Raw genomic sequence first — 24,908 nt, 5'->3', positions numbered from 1 at the left:
ACACCATTAACTGAATCTAATTCATTGTCCTCAGGGATCTGGGACCTAGTTGTTCAGCAGGTGGCTAAACTCCGAGATGAATCCTCCATGTTGAAGCTGTTCACCGAACATGTCAAAGGAGAGGAGATGTATGGCCTCACCGTTCACGCTGTCATGCGAATCACTGAGTCGGTAAGAAAATTCAGCAGGAGGGAATATCACTGTGTCCCGTTTATAAACCTTTTCAACGCTTTTACTACAAGTCATGCTATCCCCTAACCAGTCTACTGCACAGAAAAGCTCATTGGTGTTTTTGTGTTTAAGTTGCCTGGAGTGGAGAACTGCCAGAACTATCAGTTCAGATATGGTCGTCATCCTCTGATGGAGCTTCCCCTGATGATCAATCCCAGCGGCTCTGCCCGCTCTGAGGCCAAGGTCCCCATGCACTGCAAGAGGTGAGGCATCGTTACAGAACCAGACTCTGGACTTCACAGTCAGAGCAAAACAGGTTCCTGACACAATAAGAAACAGAGCAGAAACCTGGGTTGTTGCTCTCAAATCATTGCAGCACTCGTTGAAGAGGCTTGTCGACTTAAATATTCATCGATTTTGTGCTTGTACATTAGCAAACAATTATTGGATTTGTTTTATCCTACACCAGACAGCATATTCTGTTACATTAGAAAAAGTGAGTTCCTTAATAGAAACAATGACACAGCCTTAATGTTGAGGGCCGACGCTTTTTAAACTCATTATGTGATTATTTTTGTCAAAGTTCATCACCCCTGATTTCCTCCTGCTTGCAGGCCTCACACTCTAAACAGCACCAGCGTTTCAAAGGCCTACCAGAGCACGTTCACTGGCGAGCTCAACACACCATACAGCAAACAGTTCGTCCACTCCAAGTCCTCCCAGTACCGCCGCCTGAAGACCGAGTGGAAGAACAACGTGTATCTGGCTCGATCCCGAATCCAGGGCCTGGGGCTGTACGCTGCCAAGGATCTGGACAGGCACACCATGGTCATCGAGTACATCGGCACTGTCATACGCAACGAGGTGGCAAATAGCCGTGAGAAGATCTATGAGTCCCAGGTACACGTCGCAAGTTCTATTTCAGTTTTCTCTGTTTCTTTAGTTGAGTGGAGGGCCCACATGTATTCTTTAACTGGACAACAAAGACAACCTTTTAAAACGTTTCTTATTTTTGTCTCTTACTTAGAACCGTGGGATCTACATGTTCCGCATCAACAACGAGCAGGTGATTGATGCCACTCTGACAGGCGGCCCGGCTCGGTAAGTGTCCGTCTGTTATTGGTTGTTCCATTGTAAACCTTTGAGTCTGGTAGGTTTTAAACTGACCCTTCTTTTTCTTTTTTTCTTCACCTTTTCCAGCTACGCCAACCATTCCTGTGCCCCCAACTGTGTTGCGGAGGTTGTAACCTTTGACAAAGAGGACAAGATTATCATCATCTCCAGCCGCCGGATCCCCAAGGGAGAGGAGGTGCAGTGCATTTAGAGAACTCCCCACCGCTCAGCCGTAGTCTTACTGTCTTTTCTATGTGTTTGGAAGTCTCAGCCTGGGTTAACCGTTTCCGTTTCTTTATTCCAGCTGACGTACGACTACCAGTTTGACTTTGAGGACGACCAGAACAAGATCCCTTGCCATTGTGGAGCCTGGAATTGCCGCAAGTGGATGAACTAACAGGAAGGACGGGAAAAAGTGGAGCGCTCCCGTCTCGCTGGCGCTAGAACACTCCTGCGCCAAAGCCTTTGAATCCTACATAGCCAGTGCATAAGCTGTTGTGAAAGACGTGGACGGAGGGAGGAGGTCTGGCCTCCGTCATTTGACAGATTTTAAAATGGTGACACCTGTAGCCAAAGGTTTGAAGAGCATTAATCAATAAAAGCAAGCGGGCACCTTTGTCGGCAGCAGCTCGACAGTGGGACTGACTTTCATGTTTGGACTAGTGTGAAACCCCCTCTCCTCAGCCAAATCCCCCTCTGCCCTCTTCGACTGTTCTCTCAAGAAGCTCCCAGTGGCTGGAAAACAATCCTCAACGTCTACCAAATGATTCTGACCCTCTGATATCAATACTCGCAGAGCTCGGCCGGAGCTCCGACAAAAAGCCATTTTTAAAGTACTAAGAATGAACTAATGATGCATTTTTATGTTTTAAGTCGGACCTATTCCCTGTCCCACCCCCCCTCCCTTCTATACCTCCCAGAAAAGGCACTTTCCCATCAAGTCATCAATGAAGACAACACAGATATTGGCTAGCTAGACAATCCTCATGTGGCTCTGTGTAAAGAACTACATATGATCGATGGAGAAGAAAGAATAAAAAAAAAAAAAAAAAGAAGATGTAAGTTAATATAAAATTTGAGATGCTATAGCTCTGTGGCTCCCGAGGCACCAGATGTCGTGGCTGTGCGGAGCCCCACGGTGGGTTAGTTGGACCCAGTCTACCTCATTGATTTTAGCGGGAAGTGACTGCTTTGTATGAAAACTGTTAACTGCTACTGTGGAACCGGGGGGGGAAAGGGGGGAATGTTTTTATGGGCTTAGCCTTCTCGGACAAGCAGGGAATCTTAAGCAGCAGGTTTGCTCTCAATCTACTCTATGCTGATGGTAATTTACACACACAAAAGAAAATGAGCCAACCTAATTATTATTCATGAATTATTTATACAGAGGAACTATATGACAGTTTTGATAAGACATTGCATTCAAATCACAATCATGATAAATGCCACCAAATCATCCTGGACATTGATGTAGCTCTCTTCCTCTTTTTTTGTCTTTTTTTTTTGTACTCTTTTATTTAATGCGCCTGAAAACCATGCGATCAGCTGTGTGAAAGCACAATGACCTCCACCTTCTTCAGCCGCTCCAGACAGCGACGCCTCCAGGATCCAAACATTAAACCACATTTGCTCGTCGCTCCGTACGCTGAAGGTGCGCTCGTTGGACACCAGCAGGTGGATGCATGACTACTGTCCCATGTAATGCTTTTTTAATCCTTGAATCATGCCTCTTCCTCTCTTCGATTCTTTAGTGGACTGTTGTTAAACTTTACTGTAGTAAGTCTTCCTCTGCCTGAGTACAGCCTGCAGTGTTTCTACTTCCCCTGTAGTGTGCTTTTTTTTTTTTTTCTTCTTCTTCTACGAGTGCTGGTACTGTCCTCTCGAGGCTGAACCGATGGCAGGGAAAGACTTATTGGAAAAAAGGGCATTTGTTTTCATTTCTATGTAAGATGAATGAAAAAGTCTTTAAAGGGAGCTTTACTGAAACGCCACCTTCCCGTACTACTTTGTTTCCTCCTTCCCCTGAACCTAAGACCTCACATGATTTTAAAAATGCAAAAGTTGTACAAACTGTATATATAGTATATGCATTAGGGGACAGCAACTCTTTATCCAGCCCCTTTGTAATCAATAAAGTCAAAAAGTGTAGAGAAATAAAATTGAAAAAAAAAACATCAACCACTGGATATCATTTTAACGAAGATAAAGCTGTATATAAATATAAATATATGTAAAATGGCAAACTAATATCTTTATGTATATGAACCAGAGTGTTTTGCATTTACCTGTTTTTTCTATTAGTGTTTTTTGCTATAAGCTCTCAGAGACAAGTTTGTTAAAAATAGGTGTGAGGCCGTGTCTGGTCTTCTCCAATCAGTGATGACGAGAAGCCCAGGTCATCAGCGGGCCGCTCGGGTTCCCGCGGAGAGTCGCTAGTCGAGACATGAAAATCACTTCTTGCATAAAAGCAGTACAATGGTGCATAGCATTTGTATTTATGTAATATTGTCCGTGTTTATTTTTCCAATTTATTTATGCTACTGCTTGTTGATTACCAAAACCTCTCCCTCAATCGGTCACAATTGGATTCTTATACCCTTGAATGGAAAATCTTGAAGTCCCGAGAATATTGTTGTGTTTTGCTTTTTTATATCTTCCCTATAGAAGTGAATGTGTTGGTAAACCTTGTGAAATGTTTACTTGGCCTCATGTATGTTATGATGTAATACTCAAAAGTTAATCCCATACTTAACCTGGTAATGAATTGCACTCTCATAGTATAACAGAGAACTTCTCTAAAGTGGTAGATATTGATCGAGTATCCGAAGCAGTGATATATATATTTTTTGGTATGTTTCTATTTCAAGGGAAGACAATGATGAGACATTATGCCGCTCACTGGATTTTAGAATGAATAATTTTTAACTTCTCTGAATCTTAATTTAAGTTCTCTGCATATCTTATAATTTAATAAAGTTTGCTCAAATTGAAGGTTTTTTTTAACCTCACCTACTTTTTAAAAAGAAAAGACGTTGCATCTGTACAGCAGAGATACTTTTAGGGAATATGAATAAATATAATGATCATTTTTATTGTATGTGGCATGTTTTGTATGGATATTATTTTGAATTGTACATATTTTTTTCAGGACGCCAGAGGTTGCATCTCTTTATATACAGCTTTCCCACGCCCTCTCCCCTCCATCTTATTTCTTTGTCTGCTTTTGTTTCTTGTAAAGGAAAATAAAATGCATTTTAAATATGTGCTCATTTCTCAGGTTATTATGACCTTGAAAAAGATATTATGAAAACATTATCCTCTACATTGAGCTAAGAATTCTCTTGAAAAGCTTTAACATCTTTCCTCCTGATTAAGATGACTGACGTCTAATTTCACTATCTTGGATCATAAATCAGGTGTTAACCCTCAGCAGGTGGACAAAATAAGAACCCATGAAAACATACAATTTAAGACCAAACACTACAGCCTCATAAATACAACAAATAATTCAACAAATCGACTTATGCTTTATGATGGGATGTTTTAAACAAAGAAAAAGTATTAATTGTTCTGAGGCGGAGATATACAGGTTTAAAACTTTTGAAAAACTAAAATTTGGTGGTGCAGAGTTAGATTAAAAAGATTAATATTAAAGATGCATTTATTTGTCCCAAACACATGCACAGGCACACTCATGCAGGTAGGTAAATTTAACCTCTGCTTTTGACCCATCTGGTGCAGGACACACAGAGCAGTGAGCGACCATGTACGGCGCCCGGGGAGCAGATGTTAGGGGAGTAAGGTGCCTTGCTCAGGGGCACTAGACAGGGTAGGGAGAATCCTCTTGGATTTTTGGACAGAAAGAAGTGATCATACCAGATTTGTCTCTGCTTCAGTGTTGTGCAAGTTCACACCTCTCATGAACTAGTTCAAAGTTCAGTTCATACAAGTAAACATGAATAGTTCACGTTCATAGTTCACCATTTAAATTCTGAACTAGTTCATAGTTCAGTTCATTTCATAGTTTTTAGGTGGAAACTGAGAATGAAAGACTTAACTTGTTAAAGAAAACCTTATCCATCACTACCCCTTGCCTTTACTGTCGGAATCTTTATCACAGTGTGTAAAAATCCCTCAGATAATAATAAGGTGCATCGGATCTCGGATGTAGTTGCTGAGTCTGCGTCTCTGCTTTCTCCTGTATATGAGACCGAGAGCTGTTGTGTTGTGCTGCCCCTTGAGTTGTTGTGAAAGTTTGTAGTGTGTGACGTAGTGCACCTGGGTATTGTGGGAAAATACGCTAAAAGTGTGTTTATAAGGAGAAGTGACGGACCACCTAGAGGGGATGCGAGTGTGGCTCCTGCTGTATGTCCGAGAAATGAAGTTCAAACCCAGGTCCTCCGTGTTGAAGACCGAATACTTTACCAACTAGGCCACCGAGGCTGATGGTTAACATAAGGAACAACGCAGAGGAAGAATATGGACAAATTATCGTCAGTGTCCGTGTCATTTTATGATGCTTTGATAAACACTTCAGAGAAAATATTTTGTACTTTACTACATATATTTGACAGTCTTACTTAAAAGTTAATTTTATGTTTTTGGCTTTTAGATACTGGATGATTTAACATACTTTAAAAACCTATTGTTAGATAATAACCCAATATTTTACAACCTTCTCTTCGTACGCCTTACAAGCATCACAGTCTGCTGTGATGTCTTGAGGCTGCCCCCTGCTGGCTGCTGGACCAATAACCACACAACTTGGTAGAAGGAAGCTGCATGGATCAGAGATGAACCTATACGGCTCTGTTGTAGCTCTACTGAGTGCCAGTCTAGTGAATGAATCTGGAATCTTCTGTCAAAAAACATTGCCCCCCCCCATAGGGTTTATAGTGTGAAGCTAATGAGGTGTTTTATAAAGATGTTATCGAAAACGTCAGACCAAGTGAATCCACTTTATTTCAGCATGAACAGAAAGAAAAAGAAGGGAGTTTCATTTCACTTCACAACAGTTCCTCATAGCAGCTTGATGCAAACAAAGAGAAGTATAAAAACCTACTCATTTTGGCAGCATAGTAGGGACATTTGCTGATGTCACCACACATGGCTCCGTGGACAGACAAGCCAGCATCTAAAACATCCTCCTGGATGGCTCCCTGTGTGAACAGTCAGGCGGCAGCTCGCACAGAATTTGTCCCTGACGTACGCGCTGCGGTGACGGACTGCGGTTAAAGTCAAAGATGAATCAAAAAAAGATTAAATTATCAGGTGCACAATTCAAATAGCACCGCAAAGTAGAGGAGGAGAAGAAAGAACAGTATAGGAGGTAAGAATCACCCCGATTGTGGACATTTATTTTATTAAGTTTATTTGTGTCGACATGACATGACATGTTGTCAGTACAGGACAATGATATTTTTTATTATATTTTTTTATAGCTTACAAATTTGTCTGCCTGTGTGTGCATCTGTTACAGTCCAAAAATTCTTGGGGATGCATGACAGTTTGCATGTATGTTAGGGGGGGGCGCTAATTTGAAATCTCGCCAAGGGCTCCAACATTGTCCAGGGCCGGCCCTGACCAGTGAGCTAAGCTCCCAACTACGGTTCGCAGCTGAGACACTGGCCAGAGAAGAAAACACTTTAATAAAGTTACACATAAAGAGATAAGTGTCCTGTCGTCTACGCGAGGACGCTACAATATGAACGTGTTCACCGTTCAAATTCATTATTTGTCATCGAGTTGCGTTCAGGTCATCGTTCTCATAAAAGTGAACGCGTTCTTTTGCGTTCGTTCATTCACAACTATGCTCTGCTTGAGGTTAGCTGTGACAGACATGACACACCTCCATCTGAGTTAACTGTTGAGATGCATTGTGGGAGAAGTTGGTGGTTGAGTTTTGAAGAAGTTTAAAAAAGCCATCTCATTAAGCTTCATCTTTTTTTAAAACTGTAGTAAAATCTTGAAGATGTAACGTCTGTATTCACGTGACAGCTGCTGACAAAGAGCCTCTGCAATGACGAGCACAGTCCCAGGTAAGAAAAAGAGGAATTTATTGTATCTCATCTATTTACACTGTTGAACTCATTCTGAAAAGATTTTTGCACAACATGATTTTTGAATCTTGAAGAATCACACAATGAACAGGATGTCGGATGAACACATACCCATGGCAACAAACCAAACATGGACTGGAGTGTTTTTGACTGTTTTGGTTCAAGTGACGGAAGTCCCCCATCCCCCCCCAGCTCGTCTCCTCCCCCTGCTACACTATGCCTGACAAACCTCTCCCCGTGTTAACAGTAGCAGCAACATGTCGGGGTAAGAGCCAACAGCCTGAACACCAGGAGGTCTTCAAAGAGAAATAAACAACAGGCAGGAAGAGGGAAAGACTTCAAGAATTCATCCACCTTAGTGCAGAGGAGCCAGTGTTTGAGACAGCATGCGAAATGGATAACAACATGACACGGATTCTTGATCAAGTGATGACGTAATGAACATTAACTAAAGTCCATGTGGACGTAACAGTGCAGAGCCTGATGGTGACAGAACGTCAGTGTAATACTTTGATAGTCTCGTCCGCAGCCACTCGCAGCTGCAGGCGACAAGAGGACACTGAAAACGTGCGGTTTCACTTTACAGCAAGTCCGTCTTCCAAGTGAAACCTCTGAGCTGCTTTTCACATGTACCTGCGTTATCCCTGCGTGTGATCGGAAACCACCGGTGGCTATAATCAGCGTTCAGGTTTTTTTTTTTTACACGATGCGCCGTAATGTTCCAGTGTCAATGAGAAAGAGGTCTTATGTAGGAGCGGAGCGGCATTACTGAGCTCTGACAAGAACTCGTAAAGTGATTCCCACAAATATACATTTCAAAACAAAAACAGAAGATGCAAGGAAAAACAAACAAACAAAGAAAAGAATCAACTGGGATCAGTAGTACCACCGAATTGCCATGAGAGGAGCAAGTGAAAAAATAACAAATTCCAGCAAATGACACAGGCTACTTCCTGGCACAGTTGGACACCATGCGGACAGATCACATACCAGACTTCTGAAAAGTACCATTCAAGCAAAAACATATCACACTGGTGCTTGTGGTATAAAAAAAGGAACAAATGCATGTTTTATATACAAATCATATGTACCCATCAGTAGTGTCAATGTTAAAAAAAAAAAAAAACACCCCATCATGATATCTTTATATAAAACACAAAATATAATTTGAGGAAAAATAAAACAAACTGTATTTTCATTGCCATTTCATACGCTTCTTATTCGTTCAGTGTGCCCGATGTTTTCTAAAGGGCGTCACAGCTACATCCAGATCTGAACCGAGTGTTTTATTAAAAGATGCAACCACCCCTTCATCTTCCTCATCTTCCTCATCTTCCATCGTCTGGAAAAATGGCGGCGAAAGCTCGGACTCAACGACAGCGTTACATTTCACATCACGACTCTGGCTTGTCACATCTCAATCTCACAGTGTTCATCAACATATGAAATAAAAAAATATCAACAAATAAATTAAAAATTGAAACCCTCCCAAACATTATCCCTGCCACGTTTCACACTTAAAACACCAGGACTGATTACGGGTTATACCTGAAGGTCTCACACATGATGAGGAAGCTACAGTTGAGTGCAACTAATTTCTGTCTGAAGGATTTAAAAAAAAAGAGAAGCAAATGCACATTCCAGCTGTTCATGCTAAAAATCAACAGAATGAATGGCTGACAACTGCTTCTGTCTAACGAGCTACAGCCGAGACCAGAGGACGCCCGAGTGTCTCGTGGTCCAGACGCATGGGACGCAGCTCTTCAGCCTCTTTGCTCACACAGCAGAGTGGGACGCTCCGACAGAAAGGAGGGGGGGGGGGGCTTGTTATAAAGTGTTATTTCTCTAAAACATCAAACCCACAACATGCTCGACTCGTCTGGACAAGGTTAGTCCGTCACGGGGAAGTTTCACAGGTAAAAAAAGATGATCAAATCCCGTCGCTGTACAATAGTAATAATTCCTGCCATGGGAGATGAAAACAGAAAGGTTGAGTGGGATGGTATGAACAGTGGTAGTGTTGTGGCCCATGGAGAAGGGAGGGGTCGAGGGAGACAGTGGGGGGGGGACACGAGGATGGAGATAAAAGTTAAGGACAAGGGAGAGGGGGGGGGGGGGGGGGGGTTCTCAGTAGTTTTGGCTAAAAAGGTGAGGTAGGCCTTGTCACAACTTGGAGTGTGGCTTTAAAACTGGCAGGGTTTTCATTTGCAGTCTGTCTTTAGTGTTTCTTTCCTATTGGAGTGTTGTCTGGCTGCGTGGCTCCGGGGCGTCAACTGTTCTGACGGCGCCCGATTCTCACATCTTGATGTCCTCCTCCACGCTGAGCTGGGACAGAGTCTTCTTGATGCGCAGGGCTGTCAGTCTGGCCGCGCCGTTGGCGTACCAGCACTCCCTCATGATCTTCCCCATGACGCGCAGTGACTGCACAGGAAAGAAAGGAAACACGGGTTCAACTGACAGAAAACACGACTAAGGCCACGGCAGGGCCAGTAGGTGGGGCAATAAAATCTACATAAACAATCCATCAATCCCAAAGAAGAATGTTTTGTTCCAGCTTATATTGGGTGAGGTCGATGCTTGTGAATGCCAGTAATGTGGCGGAGTGATGCTAAATTTAGCTGCCAACGTAAACCGAAGGTAGAGAAACCGGTACATAACCGCCATTGTTGTGTTTGTCGTTTCTGGCTCATGCTCATAACTCAAATCTGCATTGAGGATACGTGAGAAGCAGTGATGTTTTAGTTTCTTAACGTGAAGATGAGAGGCCCAGATGCAGGGGGAGAGGTTTGTTATGAAATCATTTCTATGGGTGTGGACAGGAGGTTCGTGTAAAACATGTTTGAAGCACTAAACCCAATTTTGCTCCCAGTTTGGAAATGCAGATCAGCAAAGAACATTATAAATGTATCATTATAAAAACACCAGCAAAGTTTTAAGGGTCCGCTCTAAGAGAAAACTTTACAACTTTCATTAAAGATTTGAGTAAATAAAAGAAGCGGTTTGGCCTTTTCACGACACAAGTTCATCACGGAAAAGCTTATTCCCTGAGAGGTCCGACTCCAAAAACAGCCAGTAAATCTAATTTTAGAGACGCAGACCCAGTTCAGCTGCTGGTTTTCAGAGTATTAATAGTGTGAAATACCTCGTAGCTCTGCCACCAGTTGGGCACATTGGGCCTGAGCTTCTGGTCACACACCAGCTTCCTCATCTCTTCTATGGAGGGGTCAGAGGGGACGAGGTCGTAGTAGGGCAGCTGGTACTCCTCATGGATACCTGCAGGACACAATGGAAAGGAACTGTAAGTCTCAGGCTCCTCACATCGACTGGTTCCGTCAAGAACATTAAGGGTTCTTCTTTCTCTAATAAGGGTCTTACCTCCTGTGTTGCAGCGACGCGCTACTTCCCAGTACACCAGCCCCAGTGCATAGATGTCGGCACACTTGAAGGAATCAAAGTGTTTCATGTTGATGGTTTCATCGAGAACCTCTGGAGCCATATACCTGGTGAGGACACACAGGGTACAAGTGAGTCACAGCCACAACGGAGGAGTTTAATCTGACTGAGTTTAACTTTTCAATGATGATATTTAGTTTAAGGTTCAAGGATAGAACATGTTTAATGTTTCGGGATAATGCATGTCACTGGTAAAAAGGTCCCATTTTGATTCACAAAAAAACATTGGTGGATGTTTTTAATGTACGAGTATAATTGAAATATAAAAAACAGGAAAGCCAAAAATGTTTAAGCTATTTACATATTTCTGAGCTATGTTATATTATTATTTCCGACTTTTCTTGCTTTTTGTAATACTCAAAAGAAAATGGAAACAAATTAAAAATACACACAGATAAACACTCAATTTGATTATTAATAAGGTTATATATTATTTACCAATACATCTGGGTGCTGCAATTTTTAACACACTCTTCTCAAACAGAACAAAGCTTTTTCTGGCTGTAATCTTAAACTGATTGACTAGTGTGTTGGATTTACTACAGTGACCATGTTTGTTAGAAGACAGCAACACATCAGTTCAATGGTGTGGCTCATTAATGTGTTTTTAATTTTCATGCAGGACTATGGCAGAGAGTAATTATCAGGATAATATTGGTTTTCACTGACTCTATGAGAAGACCTGTAAAAATCCCTGATGCAAAACTACATTTGTGTCGTTAGGAATTAATGGAGGATGGAAACATTTACCTCTTGGTGCCCACGCGCTGGTTCGGTGCTATATCGATTGTGTCTGTGATGGACTCGTGGCGGACTGCCAGGCCGAGGTCAGCTATAGCACACATGCCGTTCTTCTTAACCAGGATATTTTTAGACTTGAGGTCACGGTGAGCAATACCAGGCTTACCTGCAGCGGAACAGATAACATCATTACATATGCCTCGAGGGCTCAGCAGAAACAGCACACTACAGCAGGATGTAAATAACTTATGTGTGTGCTTTCATGTTCCCGCTGTGTTCCACTGTTCAAGCATCGTATTCGCTGCATTTTAACACGAGGGGTTTGTCTCACCCTGAGTGCCGAGGATCTCCATGTGGAGGTGAGCCAGGCCGCTGGCGGCGGACAGGGCGAGTTTGATCATGCCTTCGATGGTGACGGAGTAGCGGTTCAGGTAGTCGAACAGGGAGCCGTGCTCATGATAGTCTGACACCAGCCAGAGCTGAGTCCAAGTGCCATTATCTGACAGAGAGCAAAACAACAACAGGGGTCAGAGATCACGTAATTCACTTGTAGTGAAACAAACATGTGGTATGACATTTCCTCAATTTATAGGAATTTTGTTTAATCTGAAAACAACGAGTTTTAAAATACCACTGACAAGATTAAGCTCTTTTTAATGTGATTGAAAAATACTTAAAATTTCTCAGTGTCGGTGGGTCTAGGAAATTATTAATTCCATGTTTTGGATAAGTGTCTGAAATGCTCATGTGAATTTCCCACGTCTTCCTCACCTTTATTGTCAGCTGCAATGAATCCGAGGATGTTCTCGTGCCGAAGCATGATTGTCTGGTAGATCTCGGCTTCTCTGAACCAGGAGCGCTCCTCTCTGGATGAGAAGATCTTCACCGCCACGTCTCCTCCTCGCCACTTGCCCCTCCACACTTCACCAAAACGACCCTTTCCTATTATCTCCTGTAGCACGATGGTCCGGGCCACAGTCCGCTGTACAAACAGGGGCAAACCTGAAGGGGGCAGCAGAGACAAACAGAAAATGAGCCATTGTTCCCTGTGGACTGGTTTTGTAGACGTGGGGTGGTGGAAATACCCTCAGCAGATTCTAGGTCAGGATCCTTTTTGCTAGTGTTGCAGTTGAGTAACGGCTCATTTGTATATTTATAGAACGACACTAAAGACTCTTCTGCTACTGCTTTCGCTGACAATACATTACACCTACTTGTTAAAGACAGCATATTCTCCATAGTCAAACACATTGATTTCATTACATCAGATGCTCAGCATGTACTGACCAGAGCCGGACCCGGAGGTGGACATGTCATAGATGAGGTCCTGCAGGGTCTTGTCCTTGGCCAAGTAAAGATGGTCACAGGAGGGGTCCTCTACCTCCAGCCTCTGCCTGTGGCTGTAGGCTCTCTGGTGATACTGGAACAGGAACACTCCGACCATCAGCAGCACACATAGCAGAAACACCGGGCCTGCAATGACCGCCACCAGCTCCACCGGCCCCCAGGGACCTCCTAATACCGACCTCGTTGTTGGGACTACGATGGCAAACAAACAAAACAGATGAGCAGAGGCGATCACTTCAAAATCCAATCGTCCCTGATAAACTGAAAGAAAAACGGATTATAATGATGATGGAGCCTCACCTGGAACTTTCAGGTCAATACTGTTGCAGTAATCTTCATAGCAGCAATGTGTGTTGAGCAGCCCTTCGGCACTCAGACAGTAGAAGGGCTGTCCAGGGGGGACCAGGTTGTCCCGGTCTATACAGATGCGTACATGTTGCTCGTTCCCCTCGATGTTGTATGTGGAGGCCATGCAGGCGCCATCCGTCTCACACTCAAAGCCCGATTTCTCACAGTTGGTGCAGTTACAACGCAGAGCTGCGGAAAAGGACAGAGACACAGATAAATAACAGTTCATCAGATTGAGGCCAGGACAAATCTATATCACTGCTCCATGTTGTCCAGCAGGAGGCGAGCTAACCCCGCAGACTCAACACAGGATGTAAAGAGTGTAGTGTCCCACTGAGCTGCAGGCATTTCGACTCCAGCAGACACAGAGCTGGGGGTTCAGCGGCAGCAGCCAGACAGCCTTGATGGCCCTGAAACCAGATCCTTCACTGCAGATGAACCCAAACACGCAGGGTGGAGATGGACCTGCCCAGTGGGACAGACAAAGTGAAACCCAACAAGGGGAGAGGTTTTTCTGCCAAATCCCCAATGCAGCATTCTGCTCAATGCCTCTCCCCTGCCTTGCTCACACCGACACAGAGGGCTGCCACTGTTTGAGCTAATGAGACAGGAGTTTTATTAAACACAGCACACTCCTGCGTGGGGACCTATTAAAGCTGACAGAATGGAACTCCAGCCGCCACTGTAATAAAACTACGAAGGTCCACCTACACAGTCAATTGAGGGCAGTGCCAGAAAGTCCACACAAATCTGTCACTTCTAAAACCAAAACAGCAATCGTTGGGCGACCTGGAGAGAAACTGCAAACTGATTAGATTTGGAGTGAAATGTGATTTTCAGTCGCAGCACACATGCTTCTCATTTGGGGTAAGGTCAACACAAAAGGGCTTCTCCCAAGGTGTTCTTCTTCCAAACAGTCCAGGCAAGGTTACATGGTTGCTGGGTCTAGTTTTCACATGGGGAAAAAAAAAAAGCACAGGGAAGCAGCTAAGCTCAACTGAAGCCCAGTAAGTGGTAAATGACATACTGTCTGACTGACAACGGCACCGTGAGTGAGGCGTGACAGGCCCAGAGCTGATCCTGGGTCAAAACAAAAGCTGGACCACTCAAGACTAATCGCTGTGGACTTAGCGAAGACAAGACCACCGCACCAACAACAACAGAGGAAAGGACACAATGCAGAGAGGAATTTCCATCCAAATTCCCCAACAAAAAAGAGCCTCAGCATTGGTTGGACCATTGACAATGTCTGGCCCAGAGGACAGAAAGGGTTTTAAGAGTGGCAAGCTTCCACTAATCCTCTGTGTCTTATCCTGAGGGTTTCTTTGAACAGGGGAGCTCACTGATCTTCCCTCAAAGTACCAAGGCTCTGTCAAAGAGGTGTCAGCAGATTGCACCATCAACATGTAACAAACCAAGTGGACAAAACCACAAAACCTGGTGTCATAGGAGTAGTTTCCCTCAGAACTCTGGTAGGCTGTATTCTGTGTGGGAGCATTTTTTGCATGTGGCGTGTATGCTGATGAGTCTATGCTTGTCCACTGATTGGTAACTGGAAATGTGGAACACACAGGGTTTCAGTAATATTTCTCATCTGTTTGGTGTTTGCGTGAGAGTGTGTGTTGCTACACAGGAGGCGAGCGGGAAAGTGGCAGGAACTCCTGGCAGTGACTCTCCAAATTCGGTAAAAGTTCGCATGCAGATGGAATTTCCTGCAGATTACACAGAGGTGAAGCCGGCTGGGGTTGATAAAGACAGAAAAACAAGCCCCGTGTTGTGCCACATCACGCTAATCTGCAGCACCGATGGAGCAAATGGTTTAGCTGAATTTAACAGATGATATAAGTAACACTGCTGTAGGTTGAAAGGCAGGACAACACTCAGTAACCATCTAATTCAGATGACTTGAAACCCCCCTTCAAACTGCTTTCTCTTTTGTAGGGCTGCTGTTCACCGGGGGTTGTTGAGCAACCATTTCTTCACAGCAAACATACATTACAGTCCTTATCTGTCCTTCCAAGAATCAAAGTGAAGACTATATAAGAGTTAATAGGAAACATACTGCATCAATTCGAGGCAATAAATTATCATCAGTGAGCCGAATAGAAAAGCAAGATGTGAAATGAACAGGCACATTCATCATGGAGACGCTGTGTGCGGTAAGACAGATGGTACACAGACATACAGACAGAAGCTCAGGAAGGAAACCAAACATGGCTGGAAGCAAACACGTTCCCTTTTCGAGGCTGCCATGGCTGGTTTGTGGTCTACCGAGAGTTTGGTTTGTGCTAAGTCTTCCGAGACAGATTGATCCGGCAGAACTTTCCAGTTTTTCTCTCGCCCGCAATGAAACAGACATAACACGCATCACACGACTTGCCTTTTCTCTGTGGGATCACAGCGGAGTATGAAACAAGGACGGGATTGCAGTCTTTTGCCAGCTTTATAGGCTGTGGTAAGTGAAATTGGAGAGGGGGTAACATTGGTACCTTTCACACTTTGCATTAAATCATCAATCTCAGGTGAGCCGATCACAAGTGTACGGCTCGACATACAGGTGTGAATGCATTTGAGATTTGAGACCCTATCACTCAGCCCATATCCTGAGGTGGTCTGGGCCACATATACCCACTCCCACAGATCGGATCACCCAAAACACATGTTAAAGAGACCTGTTCATGTCTGATATGAACAGGGCAGATGTGTGTGTTCACTTTGGCCCTGGAAGAAACCAAAACCTGCCATGACATCTCAATAGGCAGCTGACATCTTACAACTTATACCATCAAAACCTACAACATGAAGCTGCAAAGTTATGACAAGCCCAACCACGTCTCTGCCAGATTTCCATTTGCTGTACATCCTGATCATTTTGCCCATTCTGAAGAGTCATGCTCTGTTGGGGACAACCTACTGCTACGAAGAGTGCTTATCAAAACTGACTCAGTCTTTGCAAAGACTTTTCAGACATTAGCAAAACATCCGGAAATTAGGTCCAGACATTTTCCAGAGTTTGTCAAAGTCAGAGTGTTTTTGGTTAGAGTGCTTCGTCACCACGTTGGCCTTTGTCACCATAAACTTTCAAATGGACATTTACGTCGGCATCTTCCATGTGTATGGCAACTCTTTTTCATCAGAGACATTTCTATTCTCCCAGTTTAGTGTCCGCCACGTCAATCTTGATCAGCACTCCCACCCACTTGGTATGAATTATCTGGATATTTTTCTGATGCATTTTCACATGGGCTCAACTCTGACAATTTGTCAAGAGGAATTGACTTGGACATTTGCATTCTCCCATACAGCCCCTCAGGAAAATGTCCAGACTTCAGTTCATGTCTGAAAGCAGCTTAACTAACCAAAACCCAGAAAAAAGGCCGCTAATAGCATTAGCAGCGCAATGATCGGACTGTGGAGGTCTCTCTGAGGTTAAGCACTTTCAGCCACTGCATTAGACAGGTTAGTGTGATATATGTGTTCAATAATTTAGTCTGGACCAGACTATGTTATGAAGAATTGGATATAGTCTGTGATAGGAAAAAGGCTCCCCACCCATGCGTTAAGGGCTTCCATGTGATTATACCGCATGTCAGCTGCCTCCATACAAGACAAGACGCCTCTGGGTGACCATACATGTAGTGTGAAATCGTGACCTCAAAAATAAAAAGGTTTTTATAACCACATCAGAAGAATCCGTGGCTCACTGGCATTTACCCAAACACCATGTTGTTTACTCTGCATATCTCACTGGATTCAGAGCAGAAGTGTTACAAAGCTAGACTGGGAATAATATCAAGTCTAAATATACAAGGATCTGAGTGCAGGCTGGGTGTACAGGGTTTTTGAGTGAACTCTGCTCTTGTATCCACATAATTGGTGGTCTTCACACTGGTCCTTTGTGTGGAGATTAAGACGACATGAGGAGGGATTGGACTGGCCCTGCGCGAACAAAGAGCAGAGTGGAGTGGGGGAGCACACTTCGGCGTGGAGCAATGAGGGGGATGGGTGGCGCGCAGGGGACAGACCAGGGTTAGCAGTAACAGCCGCAATGTTTGGGGGGCTGCATTGGGCCAGACAGGAAGGAGGCTGGTCCCATATTGAGCAGGACAATACAGAGGGGAGGGGGCAGAGAGGGTAACGAGGGGGACTTACAGAGCCCCCCAGCTGTGATTGAGGTCTACCCAAGTGACCAGCTGCGACCATCATTAAAACCCAGTCTAGACTTTGACTTGCGGAAGGGGGTAAATAGCAGGAAAAGGGAATCAGCAGAGGAGAAACAGGGAGAGCGCACCAAAAAAAAAGAAAAAAAGTTACTCCTTCTAGCTAGTGTGTGAAGTTCCTATCATTCCGTTCATGTTGAGACAGGACATAGCAGTCACACTGCGAAAAGGATTAATAGAACATTGTTGCCATAACCAGCATTGTCTTAACTTGGACGCAGCTGAAAACCACAGCATAGTCCCATTCCAAACAGCTTTACACATTCAACACGATGACAGTGTTTTGGTGCCAGCGTGGGTGTTGTTCAGACTTACTCGTGCGGAGCAACCCTATCAAAACAGAGGTGAACTTTTGAGGGTGGCTCGACTCTGAAGACTGTGGTAAACACTTTAAGAGTGCCAAGCGCAGGGCGGTGGGGCTACATTAACACAGTGGGTTTCTGGGGGCTAAGTGACGCATGCAGGGATCGTCTGTGCGTGTGTGCGGGGAGCAGAGCACCATTACCAAAATGCACCGGCTGAAATTAGATACATACAGATACCAGACAGAGAGCTGATCAAGACAGGCAGACGCCACCAGACAGTGTGAGTGCAACATACACATACAGGCGCACACACACGCACGCGCCACAACTGTGTCCTAATCAATGCTAGGGGAAGGAGGAAAGTCATTACCTTTGTCTGCATCTCGGGGTCAGATTACTGATCTGATTCTAAAGTGGGGTCTCTGGGGCTATGGCCGCGTCTACTATCTCTACCGACCACTACCCTCTAGGCTACAGCGCATCCTGTCTGCCTGCCTGTATGACTGTCCATCAGCCTAATGAGATCGAAAGGCACACAACTGTGAGCACAGACTCACTTCAGACCTGCTGCTGATGCTGGTGGTCAAATCCCTTAACTGGTCGATGCTGCCTCTTTAATGACCCAGTGTGTTGCAGCACTGTGAGCCAATGTATCAACCATGTGATTTCAGCTTAAAAACCCTTCTCAGTATTAGCCGACCAGAGACTTAATTTCTTTTTTTCCCTGCCACACTATGACTGTTGTTTAAGTTTTGTGGCCTGGCTCCAGATTTTTGGCTTGGTTGGGAGGCAAACAACAATGTCAACAGTGTTCTGGTGCTGACAACAACATTAAAGGGCAAAAAAATACTAGTACTCTCACAGTAATTTAATTCATATATTGCATTGGCATAGGTGTAAAGTATTTGACACTAATCAGGTCTTTACCTAGTTTTATGTTTGCAATCTTCATTGCATAAATTGTATATTATACAACTGTATTATATAAGCAAAATAAGCAGAACGGAAGTATTTCATAGCAAACAGAACTGACGAGAGATATGTGCGGTACACAGTGGAAAAAATGATGATGATATCTAATGATATTTTGTATACAATGGATTATCTGGTAATGTTATGACACCAAAACTTTTTCTGACTATCAGCATTATCAAATAGCCAAGCCCCAACTCTGCAGAAGATACAAAGGGACAATCAAAGTATTCTGCCAAATTATAACATCAGAAGAATATGACATAACTAATAAAAAATGTTCAAGGATGGTTGCTTAAGTGAGTTAAACACAACTGGGAAGTCAGTGCCTGACAAAGGAAAGAAGGTATAAGGTATAAATTGTGCTTTAACTAGTTTGCGATACAAACTGAAAAATGAAAAAAAAAAACATACAAACGCCACCGATCAAAGCAAATTGCTGTCAGGGAAGTTGACTGCACACCTTTCTGCAGGAAGAAGGTCTGATCTGCATTCCAACAGCAGCCAAAACAGCAAATCAAACACCTCTTCAGAGAGACATCTGGGGAGGATGGGTGTCAGGTTTATCCCTATAGACATGAACCTGCATAGCTACCGGGGCTGTCTGGGTGTACTGTGACAATAACAACTCTATCACCAAACAGTTAAGGAATGACACAAAAAGCTAATGTTCTACCACCAACACATAAACTACACAAACTCTGTAAACAGACACAAAGTGCTTGGAATGAAATTAAAGGCATGGAGATTTTTTGCAGCCGAGAAGCGGGCTGGCCCTGCGGTGGCAGTAATCCCTTGTGGTCCAACATTGGTAATGGCAGAGCTGGGTCAGTCGGGGGCTATACTGTCTGCTGTAGCAATTAAGGCTCTGTGCCTCTGGGCCATCGGAGGTCATTACCAGCAGTGGTCATTATGGAGGGAAAACTAGACCACCCCAGACCGGCCCTGACCCTGCCAGACTCAGAGCCACATTATAGAAACTGTGGCTAGTTTTGAGTCCGAAAGTACGAGGCGACGCGGAGCTTTTTTTTAAAAGTGATTTAGCTGCAGGGATCCATGAGCATAAACATCTATCGATTGAGAACAGGCCTCAACAACTGCTAAACGCTGAGGAAAGAATTAAACCACTTTCTCCATTTAGACAGCTGGAAATATCGCCACTACCCTCCCCCCCGACACACACACAGTCTCTTTATATGCGCACACCTTTGAACCCAATAAGTCTCAGTCTTTCTTCGCACATTCCCTTGGCTCTGATCTAATGGGCAGGTGTACACATGCTCCGATTTTGACTAGCCCGCACTTCCTCCACCTGAACCCCTTCACCTCCAGTTTGACATTAAACAGCACCTGTACCAGAGGTTGCTCTGACAGCAAGCTGAAAAGACAGGACTTTCCCCAATTAGCCTGTCTTTAATTCACACAGTCACATCAGGGATTGACATGACTCTGGCAGGACTGGTGATACTGTAGTATGTGGAAGGGGGACTCAACGTGAGTTCAAAGAGTTCAGAGATGGCAGGAGCTATCAATGGCTAAACAACAAACAAACAAAACAGCCGGGGTTGAATTCTCTCCAGCGTTTCCCTGTGGTGGAAGTGAATGAGAGAAAGCAGAAGTGGGACCAGAGATAACGAAGGACAGATTAAATACTGATAAAGCACCAGGCCTTTTATGAGAGAGCGAGAGAATGGAGCGAGTGGGAAGAAAAGAGAAAGAAAGACAGGGACGCACCCTACCTCAGGGCAGTGTGGTTGACAGGGCCCATATCACATTGCTGCTGTGTTCAATGCACTCAGGCAGACTGCATTACGCAGGCTTCTAATGCCCATAACACCAATGACTTCTAATCCTTAAGAGTCGACAACAAGGGACGGATTCATCAAACCCGGCGAGTAGAGCAAATTCCCACAAAAACCCACAGCCCTGGAATCTGCTCGAGCACGGCTACTTTCAGGTTTGTCTGGTTTCAGCCCTTGCATGGTGTAATCCATTATATGGTGTGAAACCATGGCTCCAGACAGACTTGTGGGCCCCCTGCATGACAGACCCCGCCAGCTGGACAAACCCATCATCACCCCCTGTCTGCTCGGGACACAGACGAACACCCACCAGCTCCCCCCCTCACACACCACTGTCGATGTTAGAATAGCCCGGTAAAACAAACCTGCCACACAGGTGTGATCATTTTCCCCGTGTGTCTCGCATGAAAGCATCTTTGTTGGACTGCGCCCTTATCTAAACTCAGCTGAGGAGGCATCATTTTACGATTCTTTGGAAGGATGAGTCATTTAAAAAAGGCAGAAGATATACATTAATAGACCACAATGAAGACAGGGTGTTTATTCTGGCACGAGCAACTGAATTATGTATTTTCATTACTCCGCATGTGCAGCGTGGCAGGCTGCAACAAGGCAAAACGCAGATAACCATCAGCGGGGGACTATAGAGTTTGTGTAACACAAGGCTTTAGTTCAGAAAAACCTTTTGAGGGAAAGTTGGGCACAATGTCCGAGCTCAGCAGACGGGCCAAAGAGGCAAATACACACTAGTCCAGTTCAACGTCAGAGGTGTGGAGCTGGGTATCAGCTGCTCCGGCAGCAGGGTTCAGGCTGAAGCAGCCCCTCAGCCGGCGCCTCAAAAGACCCCACTTGCCACATTTCCATCACAATGAACCCAGACTTCAACTCTGACTTGTGTCTGGGACGGCTGAATGCACGGCTGTTGTCGCCCGATGCCAGCGTTCGCTTTCCGCTGGAGGCCCCCGAACGGGCTTTTCTCCCCTTACAAATGTGCAGCGATGGAGGAGCTGCCAGTATTTACTCTCAAAAACACATTTCATGCACCCAGTCGGCGGAGGCCCTCCATTCACAAGACTCCCTCTCCCCCTCTCCCTGCCGCTCTGTGTGTGGACACCAGCACTTAGACGTGTGTCGGAACGGAAAGTGAGCACATTGCACACATTTCCTGTCCACACCTGAGTAACACAAGGGACACACAGGCGCAGGTAAACAAGACACCGTTTGGGTAAATGTATTGGTTTAAGAGCCACTGGGATATTACAACTACACACTGGGGATTATAACCCAACACCTAACGTGTCCACACCAAATTGCACAATTATTTTATTTCAGGTTTTCTAACCCACAAATGAGGATTTTGAACTTTACTCAGTTTATTAACCTGGTGGCTAGCCGACGTTAGCCGCCGCCTCGGGAACAAGCAGCCCCACCATGTTGTTGTTGTGGTTGAGCTACTTGCTCCGTGTTTCATTAGCGACCATTATCAACACGTCGGGGATGTTTCTTTTTTTTAAACCATTAAATTCCCGCTAAACGACACAACCAGCAGCGGGACTTTGTGTTAGTTTCGACCGAACGGCGGCTGTGGGTGATTTGAGGTCGACGCTAGCTAGACGTCGGTTAGCCAAAATCCTCCGGCTCAGAGCGCCATGGCGAGGGGCGACAGCAGGCGATGCCCGGTCCGGGAAAACACAGCGGAGACAAAAGCCGGAGCGGGGCTCGGGAGGGGAACTTACCGCTACCGACGGCCGCCAGCCCGGACAGGGCCAGCAGCGTGAGGGCGAGTCGTCTTAGAGCCATCCCGTCTGCACTCCCATCTCCCGGCGATGAAACGCGTCCTCGGTGTGTCGCTATCAACACGAGCAGTCCTGAGACACAACCACAGTCCGACCGCACACAACCACACCGCCAGATACTAGACAGGCAGCCAGGGAGTGACGCGTTTAAAGGGGCGTGTGTGTGTGTGTGTGTGTGTGTGTGTGAGAGTGTGTGTGTGAGAGAGTGTGTGTGTTTGTGTGTGCTACTGCATGTCCCCGTCTGCCACCACCACTGAGGTCAGGACGACTGAGAAAAATATATAATAAAGACGAGGGGATTAAAAACAAAACACGTGTCGCAAAATAATTAGTTGAACGTGATTACGTAATTAAATTGATTGCTTTTATTTATTAGTTAACTTTTAATAATGTTCAGTAAACAGAAGGAAAAATAAATAGAGCCAGTTCTCCTCTTTTCCCATTTTTCTGCAAAAGGTTTCTTCCAGTTAATGAGGGAGTTTTTTTTTCATAATTCTTTTGGCTTTGACCTTGACTCTGGTGAATTATGTGTCGCTATACAAATCAAATTTAATTGAATTGAGCTCAATGTCAAGGGGCCCCCAGATTTACAGCATATATCTTGTGTTTACATAAATCGAGCAATCATAAATCAGTCATTATTTTTTTAACGCAAACTATCAACGAAAACATAACAGGTCGTCCATTCTCTTTATGTAACATCACTGGTTTGCATGGTTTCACTTTGAATCCTTCAAATTGTGATTCCATTGATTCATTTTGGTCCCAAAAAAAGCCTGATTAGCTGAATTATTGAATCCCTTTCTCTAAAACAAATCAATTGGCTCATCAACAGATTCTGGTTTCTTCATGACTGGAAATCAACCTGAGGTTAATTGGGAATCAACAACTATTTATTTGGCGAAGAGCCTGCTGGGAGGTGAATCAAATTTTTGAGGGTGTAAGTCGTATGAGAACCTGCTAGACTCCTCTCTGGATTTAAACTGTGTCGGTGTCCTCTGTCTCTTCATGTGGTCCCAGACTGACTTGATGATGTGGAGAGCCGGGCTCTGTATAGGGGCCTCACCATCTGTTTCAGGACCCCAGTTCTTTATGACTCTGGCTGTATGGGGTCATTGTCACGTTGCAGACAGACACCTCCCCCACGGTGAATAAAAATATATCACATAACAGTTTGACTGAAAATTCTCATTTTCATTGATACCACGGCATATAGAAAAAGTTTGAAGAGAACCAACAGAATAAATAAAACACAGCTGTATAAAATATACACAATTAATGTCTCCTGATGTAACAGTGCATTTCCCCAGCATGGGATCAATAATGTTTATCTTTTGCTCTCTTTAGAAAATACACCCAGTAAATGAATGATCTGAAGTCAATAATGATGATTTTTGGAAAACCTACCAATTACGAATTAGCTCCCAAATGATCTATTTAGTGTTTATATGTAGTATTATGATGTATTATTTCACAAAGATTATACTGGTTTATAATATCAGATCCATTGCCACGTGATACACACAGCAATAATACAAAGTGGCTACATCCATTTCAGCTGCCAGGTTCAACTCAGGTTTGATTAATTAATATGTCCTGATTGAGGCTATTACTCATGGTTGTACTTTTGGTGACTCATCTGTTGGAGTCAATAACTAATCACCTTCCACTGGCATGATATACTGAACATGTACAAATGTCTTGTTCAAACTCGTGACTCTAATTTGAACTAAGCGGCACCTACATTCAAAGAGGAAGAACCCAGAGTGGCTATCATAGACTGTGATAGCACCAGTATTCAACCAGTCAGACTGTGAAAAAAGTGTGTGTGTGTGTGTGTGTGTCTATCAATAATCATTGATCAATCATCAAACAAATCCTTTATTGAAATGAGAGTTCTCCAGTGGTCACCTTGAAAAAAATCGAAACGAACAAAACAAAAGACCATTTTAGTTGAAAGCCTTCTACATTTTATTACCCGTTCAGATTGGTAATGTTTTTACCCTTGTCTGGTTGTTTGTTTGTTTGTCAACAATAAACAACTGAGCTGATACGTGGTGTGAGGATGTGCTATGAGACAGGGAATAAACAGAGGTGTTTTCGTGTGGGCCCAGGAGCTGTTATGCACGTCAACATTACGAGAGAGGGCGTTGTTCAACAGATTGGGATTCTAGTTTTTCTAGTTTTATCTCAGATCACATGGCTCAACATTTCAGACTATGGCTCTGGTGTTCAGGTTGGTGGTTTGCTTCCCGGCTCTTCCTGTCTGCATGCTGAAGTGTCCCTGGGGCAAGGCACTGAGCCCCCGAATTGCCCTGATGGTTGTACTGGCAGTTTATGAATTCTGTGTATAGAAGCACTGCATGAATGTATATATGTGTTTATGTATATATGACTTGATCTGTAAAGTGCTTTGATAACCCTTAAAGAGCAATATATGTATACATATGTGTTTGCAGTGCATGTATAGCAACTCTTGGATTTCATTTCAAAAATCCCATTTTGGTGAGAAGGTGTAAAATAACCATGAACCAACCCAAAGTAACTAAAGGTCATATGGCCCAGCTTCATTCAGGATTTC

At 44.2% G+C, this 24,908-nt stretch overlaps 2 protein-coding genes across 6 annotated transcripts in view; one reads left to right on the top strand and one right to left on the bottom strand.

Moving 5' to 3' along the window:
* Positions 1 to 4,547, top strand: part of kmt2d (lysine (K)-specific methyltransferase 2D) — a 29,286-nt gene extending 24,739 nt beyond the window's left edge. For all 4 annotated transcript variants that reach the window (XM_062392642.1, XM_062392641.1, XM_062392639.1 and 1 more), the window contains exons 50-55: positions 35 to 171; positions 304 to 434; positions 786 to 1,071; positions 1,199 to 1,272; positions 1,372 to 1,480; positions 1,589 to 4,547. In XM_062392642.1, the coding sequence (XP_062248626.1) occupies positions 35 to 171; positions 304 to 434; positions 786 to 1,071; positions 1,199 to 1,272; positions 1,372 to 1,480; positions 1,589 to 1,681 (830 nt within the window). In that variant the 3' untranslated portion in view covers positions 1,682 to 4,547. The remainder of the gene's footprint in view (positions 1 to 34; positions 172 to 303; positions 435 to 785; positions 1,072 to 1,198; positions 1,273 to 1,371; positions 1,481 to 1,588) is intronic.
* A 2,776-nt stretch (positions 4,548 to 7,323) lies between these two features.
* Positions 7,324 to 22,456, bottom strand: acvr1ba (activin A receptor type 1Ba). 2 transcript variants are annotated; one of them, XM_062391947.1, is made up of 9 exons: positions 22,268 to 22,454; positions 13,185 to 13,421; positions 12,825 to 13,076; positions 12,309 to 12,539; positions 11,869 to 12,036; positions 11,547 to 11,703; positions 10,719 to 10,843; positions 10,486 to 10,616; positions 7,324 to 9,764 (listed from the first exon to the last, which is right to left on the bottom strand). In XM_062391947.1, the coding sequence occupies exons 1-9, from the start codon at positions 22,329 to 22,331 to the stop codon at positions 9,639 to 9,641; spliced, it is 1,491 nt and encodes a 496-aa protein (XP_062247931.1). In that variant the 5' UTR covers positions 22,332 to 22,454; the 3' UTR covers positions 7,324 to 9,638. The 2 variants fall into 2 exon arrangements, with proteins under 2 accessions (XP_062247931.1, XP_062247929.1); XM_062391945.1 differs by having other exon boundaries at positions 10,486 to 10,843; positions 22,268 to 22,456.
* Between the last annotated feature and the right edge of the window lie 2,452 nt (positions 22,457 to 24,908).

This window comes from Platichthys flesus, chromosome 7 (genome assembly GCF_949316205.1).
Source record: "Platichthys flesus chromosome 7, fPlaFle2.1, whole genome shotgun sequence".
NCBI lineage: Eukaryota > Metazoa > Chordata > Actinopteri > Pleuronectiformes > Pleuronectidae > Platichthys > Platichthys flesus.
Note: the sequence above shows the minus strand (reverse complement) of the source record. Positions and strands in the feature narration are given on the sequence as shown.